Here is a 12,163-nt window from a genome sequence, read left to right on the forward strand (position 1 = left end):
CAGCCGCTTCGGCATGATCTGGAGCCATGCCATCAACAGATGAGATCATTGCTGTTTATTATCTCAAAATAATGGAATTTTCCATTCACTTGACCCACAGTGGTCGTTCGCCTCCATTTTTGTGGTGGGAAAGCTGATTCCCGAAGCAACAAAAAGGCTTGACCAAATCTGTCAGTAAGAATTTAGAAGCCGCAGCTGGAACCTGAGCCTTCCCTGCTGTGGGCGCTCCCTGGAAACTCTGGTTCTCCCAGGCGAGGGGGAGCCGCAGCCACCTTCGAGGTCGGCTCAGCAAGATCCGCTCCACTCACCTGCAGGCTGAGTGCCCGGGAGGAGAAGGCAGGGATGCAGCAGGCCAGGATCGGGCACCAGAACGGGGCTTTGCTCTTCTTGTCCTCATCCGGGCATAGCCAGCCTGGCTGGTTCTCCTCCCCTACAGCAAGAGGAAGGAGGTGGGTAGAGCTGGTCAGAGTCCAAGGACCAACCGGGCCATGAGGAGCCCTCCAAGCCCCAGGGAGCCACTGCAGGCCCCAGAAGCCTGGCCCCATCCAGTCACTCCCCACCCTACTCCTGCCGGACTGAGATGAAATCCAGCCTCAGGAGTGATGCCGTGGCCAGGGTCTCAGGCAGGGAGTTGAAAAACAAGGTCCCAGCTTGACCACCCTACTGCTGAACAACCCTGTGCCAGTCACCCCAACTCTCTGAGCCTCAATTTCTTTGCCTAGAAAATAGGAATGCTAGAAATGCCTTCATCCTGTGGTTGTTGTGAGGACCAAATGAAATAATAGACGTAAAAGGGTTTTTTAAAAATGTTAAGATGCTGAACAGAGTCCAGACCCCTGTTGCCTTGAATTTCTGTTGCAGAGTAGGAGACAGACCATGAACGATCAGAGGACAGGAGGTCGCCATTGCGGCACTCACACTTGACCATGGTGGTGATGGAAATGCAGAAGAATCACACTCCTGCTTCCTTCAAGACAACCCTGAAATTAGGAAGCCGCCTGCCTCCAGTTCACCCACCCTAGCTGGGCCTCAAAGCTCCCAGGGACCCGTTACAAGTACAGATGCCTAACCCGACCCCAGACCCAGGACTCACCACAGGAGGTCACCGTGCTAAAGAGCATCTGCTAAACCTCGTTCTCTGTGGAGGCTCCTTTACATGGCTCGGGGCTCTGCTCACATGTCCCCTCCTCCGAGAAGTCCTCCCTGACCACCCTGACTACAGTGGCCCCTTCTCTCAGGAATCACTCTAAAGACCCTGTCTTACTTTCCTCGCAGCCTTCATAATGATATAAAATCATCCGTGGTCCATTTCCATAAGTCTCTAATATCAAAGCTGTAGTCAGTGGGGGTCTGCACTGTCTCATTCACCACTGTCCCCTGACACCAGCACACTGCAAGGCACATAGCGAGTGCTCGGAAAACATGGCTGGAAAGAATGAATAAAAGGAAGGAGGGAGGAATAAACCACCGTCTGTCCTGAAGAATTCTCCCTGCGGAGGATCCCTTCCTTCTTTACACTCCCTATGAGGACTCCCTTCCAGCAAGCCCACAGCAGGGATAAGCGTGATGAAGACACCACCTACTATGCACCCATATAGCAGGCACCACACTGAGCGCCACCGTCTATGCCCTGGCTTAGTCTTCACAATCGCTGAGCACAGCCAGAATCATTATTTTCACTCCACAGAGGATGACACTGGCACTCAGGGATTTAGTAACGTGGCCAGGCCACAGCCATGGCTAGGGGGCAGCACCTAGATTCAGGCCTAGATCTGACACCCAAGACTGAATTCTCTGGACTAAACCAGGCAGCCTTCAGCAACCGCACCCGCTGATGCTCCGTCGCAGAGGCCTGTGGGCACTGTGATGCTAGATTAGCTCTGTCGCAGGCAGCCGGAGCCTGCCCCTCCCCTAGGAGGGGCCAGGTCAGCCGGAGAGTTCCCGCCAGCCACACTGGGGCCCCCCGACACTACAGTCATCTTTGCTCGGCAGCCAGGCCCATCCTGCTAAAACTTACATCTGGCCTCGCCGTTCCCCTGCTTGGAAACATCAGTGGAGTCCCAGTCCGCCCAGAATAGGATCCAAACTCTCCTGGAAGAGCTGCGAAGGTCCCTTCCCTCCCCAGCCTCCTCCCTCGGCCACCAGCTCCACCGTGCTGGACTGTGCTCAGCAACCTCGCCGGGACGGGCCCGGAGGTTCCCGCTGTCCGGAACGCTGCCCCTCACCTCCCCAGGGCTGGCTCCTCTCCTTCTCAGAGAGGCCTGCACCGCCCATGTCTCCATGCCCTGGCCTCTACCACCTGTCGTCTCAGCCCATTGGAGGGTATCACACCTCTCACAGCTACTCCCTGCTCCTCCACCAGTGTGGCTCTTCTTCCTTTGTTGTGTGCACATGTGCACGTGTGCACGCGTGCGTGTGTGTGCACATGGAGGTAGGCGCTCCCCCACCATGCCAGTGTTCTATGAAGGCCGAAACCTCCCACCCTATTTCCTTCTACACCTCACCCAACCCACCCACGCAGGGCTGGACCCACCACAGACCATCACTATATTTAGGGACATGAACAAAAAGTCTCTTTTCTCAGAGCCTCATTTTCCAGGTTTGTCAGATGTACCCACGACATGAACGTTAATCTGACTCGCTTTCATCAAAGAGATCCTGCCGGGTCAGAGAGAAGGGCTGGACATGAGTGAGGAAAGACCACCCTGAGAGCAGCCCTCATGCCGTCACTGCCCGAGAGAGGTGGCACCTGAATGCTGGCACAGCAAGAGGAGCTGGAATGAGGTGGCAGGTGAGGATGCTATTTGAGAAGTGAAAGACATTCCCAAATGTCAGGCTTGATGATGTGAAGGCGCCAGCACCCGGCGGGCTCACACCCTCCGGCCTGAGTCACTGAGCGGTGAACTCATTCCCGAAATGGGCCCAGAGGCATCCTCCATGTCTGGTCCTCTACCCTGCTGGGCCCTGGAAACAGAGTCATGTAAGACCTGATCCCTGCCACCAGGGAGGAAAGGCCTACATGAGAGACCCTCAGGGAAAGGGCACGACCACACAGGGCACGCACGTTGCCATAACAGACACCTCTACGTGCCCCGCACCTCACAGTTGCCACACTGCCTCACTGCATCCTCACAGCCATCACGGGAGATACGTCCTTCCATCCGCGCTCCACGCTGGCCAGCAGAGGAAAGGGGAAAGCAGGGGAAGATCCAGATGCCAAGGAACTAACCCACGGGGGCGCCTTGCACGGTGCCTGCGACGCACCTTGTCCCGGGGCAGCACGGCTCTCCTAGCCTCTGCTAGTGTGCCAGGGCTCGCCATGCTGCCTCTTGGACAAGCCCCTGGGCAGCAAATAAAGATAGGCCAGATTTGAGAGCTTGTCCCTGCTCTCAAGGAACTTACAGTCAAGCAGACCCTCACCTCTACCAGCCAAGAGCTCTGGTCTGGACCCCCAGTTCCTCACCCCACAACCTGCAGGAGCTGGGTGAGCGAGCGTCTCCCCGCCCTAGCCCCCGTCACCAGGGCGCCCAGAGCTCAGCTCCTCTCTTTCCTCCCCGAACACCCACAGCCCATCAAGTCCTGGCAATTTATTCATACGTATTTTTTTAAATGATCTGACCTTCTCCTTCCAGATGGTGCCTTCCCTGCCTGCGACTGGGGACGTTACAAGAAAATGGAGTCGTTGCTCCCCATCTGCCACTGCCATTGTTCCCGTCACAAAACCAGAGTGGCGGAGACCAAATTAGAAGGCTGCTGTCGCTGAAAATTGAAAGCCCGCTTGGGATAAGTGACATTAAGAACTGGCACTGACTGCAGAACCGCGATTTCCAGTTGACGCTAAGTGGGGGCTTATTTAGCACCCGGCTCTGTTTGCCAACACCCCCTGGGCATGAGAGCTCCCCATGGGACACAGGGAGCAGCTCCAGGGTTGCAGATCCCCCGCCACCCTCAGAACAATCCCCTCTGATCTGCTAGAAGGGCCCGGGCAGATCCCACCTCAGTCTCCAACTCACTATGTGACACGGAGCCAAGTACTTACCCTCTCTGAGCCTGTGGCCTCATCTAGAAAATGGGGGAAGGAACGCCAACCATCTGGAGGTGTGAGCACTGGAAATCATATATATCACGACCAGCAGACACCAGGCACTCCGGAAATAGCAGCCATGGTGGTCACTGTCCTCGCTGCTCATGGTCTGACTGTCGCTATTACTGAGGGCAGCTGAGCCCACCGCGGGCCCAGCCCTGCTTCTCCAGCCCGACCTGCCTCCCAGACTCCTATTGGGCTCAGTCCCAGTATCGTGCCTTTACTGCTCTTCCCGAACTTCCCAAACTTAAAGCCACCTTCAAGATACCGCTCACACCTCCCCAGCACCATGGAGATGCTGCTGGCCACAGCCACAGATGTCAGGCTGGGCTGGACCTCAGCAGGCATCTTATCCAACCACCTGTCCCCTACAGAGAGGGCCACTGGTGTCCAGGGAGGCCAAGCAAGTAGCCACAGTCTCCCAGCTGGGGTAAAACCAGGGTCGGACTCCAAGGCCACGCCCTCGGCCCTACTCCTGGAGAGGAGACCCATCCCTTCCAGCTGCAGGGTGTGGGCAGATCCCAGCACCAGCTTGTGGGACAGCAGTGAGGGTTCAAGGACATGATGAGGTCTAGAACACACTTCACACTCTGCCAGGGCTGTGCTCAGGACCCAACAGCTGGAGTCATCCCGGAAGGAATACTGGCGTCAGTGTGACGACTATGGGCCGGAAAACTAAACCAAATGAGAGGCAGCAAGGGAGGGCCCAGCCCTGCGCTCAGGCTCACTGCCTCGGGCCACCTGGTTATGTCCCTGAGAGTTTGGCATTAGCCATGGCCTGCCAGGCCCATGTCCCCTTGAGAGGTGAGAATGAGAAGGGCCATGGGTGGGAGGAGCTCCAAGGGCCCGGGGAGGGTAAGAGGCAGCAATGCAGCTTTGTGAGCAGAGCAGGTGGTGGCGGGGGAGGGTACAGGAGGGAAATGAGGCAGCCCCCTACCTCACCTCTTCCTTCTCTGGGACCTTCCATCTGCAGCCCTGTTCTGGAGCTTTTACCAACAAGAGCCTAACCGGTAGAAAGAGGTAGGAAGATACCCTGGCCCTGTACTAAATCGCGTGTGACCTCAGAAAGGCCATTCCCCATCTGAAATGCAGACACTCCTTGACCTAGGAGCCCCTCTCACAGCTCCTATGTGCCAAGGGCTGGCTGTCTAGGCGTCTTCCATGCACCATCTCCCCACATTTTCACGAGAGCCCTGTGCAGGGGGCACTGGCATTTTCCCCGTTTTCTGGTGGAAAATCCAAGGCATCTCAGAGTTAGTTTGCTGGGATCACAGAGCTGGTCAGTGGCAGAGCTGGGAACGGAACCCACATGGTCTGACTCCATTTCCCATGGTGCTGAGGACCACCCCTTACTGCCTCTCAAACCTTCCTGTGTGCCAAAGAATGCAACAGGGCCCTTGGAGATCTAGTCCAACTCACAAATAGGAAAACTGGGTCTCAGGATGGAGTCTGCCTTTCCCAGGACCACAAGGCATGGTGGTGGCCATGCTGGGGTTTGAACGGGGTCCCCAGATTCCCCAGGGCTCCCTGCCCCTCCAAGGGGCAGAGCTGATCCCCTCTCCCAGATCGCAGGCTCCCCCACCACATCCCTCTCCTTTCTCAATCTTCAGATTATGATCCTGACACACTGTAGTCAGGGAGGGAGGAAGATATAGAAAATAAAATAAAGGAATAACAGCCTTTGTGAATAAATGTTTTTAACATATTCTATTTCTAACAGGCTCATATTATCGTCCCCTCCCAAACCAGCCACTGCAGATAAAAAAAAAAATACTGGCAAAATAAAAGAAACAAATTATTCAAGCCCCAGGGGAACCCAGGCATTCAAATAAGATTTCAAATGACTCTTCTTCCATTAAAACTTCTGCTGCAGTGAAGCTGTGTGGAGATAAGGCAGCCCAGCATCTTCACAGGCTGCCAAGAGCTGGGGCTGCCTGAATCGCCATCTCCCATCCCTCCAGCACCAAGCCCCATGCAGCAAAGCACATGCGGTTCAAACAGGACATTCATCTGCCTTTAAAGCAGGTGTAACATGGGGCTCGGGCACTTCTCAGGATGGAAGTGATGCATGGGGTGGGGAGGCGAGTGCATGGCCCAAGGGGCAGGGAAGCCACATTAGCCTCTCTGAGGGCCAGGATTCCCAAAGTCTTCTGCCAGGGACAGGACAGCTTCTGCTTAAAACACTTTCTGCACCCTCCAAAGGCCTTCTGGTCACCCAGAAACATCCAGCTGAGGTCAGAGCAATATCAGCACTGGATCCAAGAAGGGATGGGCTGAGTAGAAGCCTCTGGTCCAGGTTCCTCCACAGGCAACCCCTCCCCATTCCTGCCCCCACCTCCACACCTGCCCCTCCCATGCCCTCTCCCCACAGCAGCCAGAATGACCCACTTAAATGAAAATCAGATCGGGACATTATCCAGCTCTCAATGCTATAATGCACAGCTTCCCATCATGCCCAGAACAAATCCCATATGGCTCTCCCCGGCTTCCCAGAAAACCTGTCCGCAACACACCCACCTACCTCCCTCCCCTTCATCTGCCAGTGCTGGCCACTCTGGGCTTCCTTCTGTCCCTACCTCAGGGCCTTTGCACTTGCTGTCCCCATACCTGGATCACTCTGACCAGATCTTTGTGCAGCTTCTGAGGTCCCCGCCTCAGGGGTCCCCCAGAAGGCAGCCCCAGCCCAGCTCTATGCCCTGCACAGCATAACACCTGCTTGCAGATTTGCTCCCCATTTAATGTCCACCTGCCTGCCCTTCATAAATCTAAGTTCCTTGAGAGCAGAGATCTCTCTGTTTTTGTCATTATTCTTCCCCCATGCCCAAAACTACGTAGAGTCTCAACAGTTTTTTCAATTAATGAAAACCAGTGACATAGGTCCTAACTTCTTTTTTTTTTTTTCTTTTTTTTCTTTTTTTTTTTTTTTTTGAGACGGAGTCTCACTCTATCACTCAGGCTGGAGTACAGTGGCACGATCTTGGCTCACTGCAACGTCCACCTCCTAGGTTCAAGTGATTCTCCTGCCTCAACCTCTCGAGTAGCTGGGACTACAGACGTGCGCCACCATCCCTGGCTAATTTTTTTGTATTTTTAGTAGAGATGGGGTTTCACCATGTTGGCCAGGATGGTCTCGAACTCCTGACCTCAGGTGATCTGCCCGCCTCGGCCTCCCAAAGTGCTAGGATTACAGGCGCGAGCCACCGCGCCCAGCCAAAGGTCCTGACTTCTTTCCAGAAATGTTTTTTTGTTTGTTTTGTTTTGTTTTGTTTTTGAGATGGAGTCTGGCTCTGTTGCCCAGGCTGGAGTGCAGTGGCATGATCTTGGCTCGCCGCAAACTCGAACTCCCGGATTCAAGCAATTCTCCTGCTTTGGCCTCCCGAGTAGCTGGGACTACAGGCGTGTGCCAGGCTAATTTTTTGTATTTTTAGTAGAAACAGGGTTTCACCATGTTAGCCAGGATGGTCTCGATCTCCTGACCTTGTGATCCACCCGCCTCAGCCTCCCAAAGTGCTGGGATTACAGGCGTGAGCCACTGCGCCCGGCCTTCCATAAATGTGTTAAAACCTATTGAAAATGTAAGCTTCTCTATAGAAAGATCATACCAGAAACAAAAATAAAAAAACGTTCCTGCTATTGGCTGGCATCGGCAAATGGGAACTGTAGTACATCATAGGGAATAATAGCTCTGTCTGGAGGGGACATAAGCCTCTCACCAACTCAAAAAATGGACAAGTAAAGTAATTATAACTTAATGAATGCAGTCTGCAGACAGACTCTTGCCAAGCCAAGGAAGCAGAATGGGTGGGGATTGAGACTGGGCTTTGGAGTCAGGCCACCCAAGGTCTGCAGCCCAGATCTGCCCCTTCCTTCTGTGTGACCTCAGGCAAGTCCCCGCACATCTCTGGGCCTCAGAATCCTCAATGGAAAAAGAGATTCTCAACAGACCTAACTCTTAAGGCTACTGTGAATGTGAAATGAAAAAGATGCACAAAAAATACTCAGAAAAGTGCATGTAAATATCCATTTATGTATCTGTATTCATACCATGGGGTGCACAGGAAGAAAAACATAGTAACAAGGTCTTTGGTCTTTGAGAATCAGTATAGCCCAACCTGCATCATTTTTCTGGGTAACAGCTTTATTGAGATATAATCCAGTTACCATAAAACGCATCCTTTTAAAGTGCACACGCCACTGATTTTTGGTGTAGTCACAGAGTTGAGCAATCACCACCATCTAATTTTAGAACATTTTCATCACCTCCACCAAAAAACCCTTAGCAGTCATTCTCCATTACCCTCTCCTCTCAGGTCCCTGGCAACCACTAATTTACTTTCTGTCAAGTTCCATCAATTCCTGGATGGGGAAGCTGAGGCTCAGAGAGGGGAAGTGACTTGTCCAGGGTCACAAAGCAGAGCCTCCGGCTCTGGCCCCAGCTGTTTCTCCACCGCACCACCTCCCTCCCACTCAGAAGCCTCCCTGCCCCCCGCTGACCCTGAACACCCATCCTGTACCCTCACTCACCCCAAACCTCCCCGTTCCACACCCCTGCCCGCTGAGGCACTCTCCCTGGGGCTATACTCACGGAGTCCGATTTTGGCCAAATGTAACCTGTTGACCCAGGAAATCTTGCTCAGGGGGTTGGGGGTGATGAAAACCACCATGAAGCTGATGGGGCGGCCGGACCTGTGGTGAGAAGGGTTAGAGTGGATGTGTGAGTACCCACACAAGGGCCAGGCTCCCCCAGCTGTCACGTAGTACTTCCTCCAACCCACGCGCCCTGGAGATCAAGGAGGTCTGGTCAGAGCATCCCCAAAACGTGGCCAAAGAGGTCAGTGGCTTGGCAAAGCCTCGGTCCCCTGGGGGAGGAATCCCTCCGCCCACAATGGCCCCTAGAGGGAGGTACCTGGCCAGGGTGGCTGAGCCACACTCCCCAGCCTGGCTCCAGGAGCCTCTGGCTTTGTGCCCGGCAGAGGCTCTGCAGGCTGTGACTCCACCTGGTCAGCGGTCAGCTGTCCACAGGTCTTAGACACCTTACATGTCTGACCACGTGCCTCTAGAGGGAGGAATGGGTCTCACTTGGGTCTGTTCCCAGCACCTGGCATGGGGCAGTTGCTCAGTAAATGTTTGCTGAGTGGACACAGGAATGAATGAAGAAATGAATGAATCAGGTTAAGCACCAGCTTGGGGCAACCAGAGGTTGCTGTTGTCACCACGCTGTCCTCTCACCTCAGAGCAGTGGGGGCCTTCCCAGCCCTTTGGGAGGTGGGCAGGGCAGTGTCACAAGCCTCTAGGGTGCACGTGGAGAATGAGAGGCAGAGAGAAGGGAGATGGAGGAAGGGAGACGGACAGGCCACTCAACAGGGAGGCGGCAGATTCAAAGCTGCTGACTCCTACACATGGTCCCCTGGGGGACTGAGCCCATGGTCCTACCTCAAATGATAGTGCTCCAACCTTCTCTTCCTTGCAGCCACTGTGCTTGTGACACTCTATCCCCACCTTCACCCCACCCTGGAGGCCAAAACCTGGGCATTGAGCCCCCTCATTGCACTGGCCTGGGCTTCAGAGTCAGACCTCATCAGGACCCAGCTCTGTCTCTCACGATGTGGCCTTCAGCCTCTCCTGAAACTCTCTGAGCCTCACCTTCCTCATCTGTAAAACGGAAATAAAAAGACCCAACTTACAAAGCCTCAGGAGGACCAGAAAGATCCCGTTCCCTGTCTCTGCCGGGCTGAGCAGCTATGTCTGTCATCAGTTCCACAAACCTCAGTTGGGGTCTACTGTGCACAGCTCCTGTGATGGGCATTCTGGGGCTAAGGTGGTGCTGGGGGGAGGCTGGGTCCAGAGAGAGGAAACCCAGGGCCTGGCCTGGGAGCCTAGATAGGCTGAAGTGACTGAAAAGGACACAGCGCAAATGGAACTGACCAATGGCAGAGTGTCTGAGTATCCTAACAGTGGGCCAGGCTTATCCAGGACATGACCAGGGTGTTCATTCATTCATTCATTCCACAGTCTTTTCATGAGCACCTACTACGTGCCAGGTGCTATCCCAGACATGGCCCACGATGCCTACATATCCACTCCCACCACGGCATCTCGACAAATAAGAGGGCTCCAGGTACCCTCTCCGGATCCCCTGCTCCACTGGAAGCCCAGCAGAGGCAGCAGCCCTCCCTCCAAGACCCCCTCCTCTCACTTGTCAGGTTTCCCAGGAAGCAGGAGCCTGAGACGGCACTTGTTGGCCGAGTGGATCTCTTCCTCCTTCACCCGCATCAGCCTCTGCAGGGCCAGGCACCAGTCTTGAGCCACAGTCATGTTCAGGTTCTAGGGTTCAGGAGGCCAATGAGGTCACCACACAGCACACTGGCTCCCCAAAAGCCACACCAGATCCTATAGGAATCACAGCACCCCAGAGGAAGAGAAACTGAAGAAGTCCTGGAGCCTCACTGAGGCTGCACATTTAGCCCCACGCAGGAGGCCAACCCGCCATGCCCCAGGCTTCCCAGCCCTGGGCTCAGATCCCACCTGGAGCCCTCCTCTGAGAGGGACATGCCGTCGCAGCCAGCTTCCCCTCCACACTGGGTAGAGGCCCAGGAGGGGCCACATAACGGAATGGCCACTGTGCAGAGAACAAACAAAGGCCCCACAGCCAGGCTCCACTCAACCCAAACCAGAGGATGCGCCCGAACCAGCGGCCGCAAAAGAGACTTCCAGGCAGGGACATGGAGCTTCAGCAGCGACAGTTGCCAACGGGAGCTCAGAAGCTAGGAGCACATCGGGGACGTGGGCCAGGAGAGGAGCCCCTCCCTACTCAGCTTTCTGAATCCAGGCACTGCCCACACTGGGGAGCTCAGGCCAAAAAGGTCAGGCCAGGCCACGTACCTGGTAGGTGCCGTGCAGTGTGCTGATGAGAAGCGTGATCTGCTCCACCACGGCCAGGTCCTTCTGCAGGTCCTGCAGCTCCTGGAAGAGGCGTGGGGGGCCGAGGTACACCTTATCTGGGCAGAGAAGAGACCAACTCAGGCACAGGTGAAGGCGCTAACAAGAAGCCAAGCATCTGCTCACAACAAAAAAGATCCAGAGGCCGGGCACGGTGGCTCACGCCTGTAATCCCAGCACTTTGGGAGGCCGAGGCAGGCAGATCACGAGGTCAGGAGATCGAGACCATCCTGGCTAATACGGTGAAACCCCGTCTGTACTAAAAAATACAAAGAAAAAAATTAGCCGGGCATGGTGGCAGGCACCTGTAGTACCAGCTACTCAGGAGGCTGAGGCAGGAGAATAACGTGAACCTGGGAGGTGGAGCTTGCAGTGAGCCAAGATCACGCCACTGCACTCCAGCCTGGGTGACAGAGCAAGACTCCAGCCCAAAAAAAACAGAAAGAGTTCCAGAAAGTAACATCCAGTTCCTACCCTGACCAGAGTGCCCAGACTAGCTGGGAAGCCAGATCCTTTCAAGAGTAAAATCTAACACCTGAGATCCAGGCCACAGTCAGTCTGTACAAAGGGCTGTATGAGACCACAAGACCAAGAGCAAGCTGTGCCTGGGAGAGAGGAGGGGCCTGCATGGGGCTGGAAGTGTGGTGGGCACTGCCAGGAGAGAAAGACAAGAGCGTGTGCAAAGGCACTGTGGCTTGAGGCAGCCCATGAACAGCAAGTTGTTCAAAGACATCCTGAGGACCTGTCGTGTGCCAGGTTCCATGCTAGAGACTGGAGACAGCAGTACACAAGACAGACAGGGTCCTCATTCTTCCGGAGCTTATGACCTTGGCAGGACAAGTGGCGGAGGAAGCAGTCAGTTAACGATGGTGGGTGTTAGGAGGTGGTGGGGAGAAAGATATCAGTGTGGTGGGACAGTGATGAGGTGAGGGGGCCCAGATCTCCAGTGATGATACAGATGGAGTAAGGGTGAGATGGGGGTAGGGGGTGGCAGGTAGAGATAGAGCAGGAGGGTCCAGGAGGACCAGATGGGGAAGGCCTTGAACGCTAGGCCCCTGGGCTAGGAATTTGGACTGTATTCTCTAGGCCGAGGTTTTGCACACTGAGGTCTTATGAAGCCCCAGGGGAGTGGAGGGGAAG

At 54.9% G+C, this 12,163-nt stretch overlaps 1 protein-coding gene across 9 annotated transcripts in view; it reads right to left on the reverse strand.

Annotated features, from left to right (window-relative positions):
* The window catches only part of ARHGEF10L (Rho guanine nucleotide exchange factor 10 like), a 177,453-nt gene that overhangs the window by 48,841 nt on the left and 116,449 nt on the right, over positions 1 to 12,163 (reverse strand). For all 9 annotated transcript variants that reach the window (XM_054679891.2, XM_054679881.2, XM_054679883.2 and 6 more), the window contains 4 exons: positions 10,967 to 11,082; positions 10,281 to 10,408; positions 8,670 to 8,770; positions 309 to 430 (listed from right to left, as the gene is read on the reverse strand). In XM_054679891.2, the coding sequence (XP_054535866.1) occupies positions 309 to 430; positions 8,670 to 8,770; positions 10,281 to 10,408; positions 10,967 to 11,082 (467 nt within the window). The remainder of the gene's footprint in view (positions 1 to 308; positions 431 to 8,669; positions 8,771 to 10,280; positions 10,409 to 10,966; positions 11,083 to 12,163) is intronic.

The sequence above is a fragment of the Pan troglodytes genome, chromosome 1 (genome assembly GCF_028858775.2).
Source record: "Pan troglodytes isolate AG18354 chromosome 1, NHGRI_mPanTro3-v2.0_pri, whole genome shotgun sequence".
NCBI lineage: Eukaryota > Metazoa > Chordata > Mammalia > Primates > Hominidae > Pan > Pan troglodytes.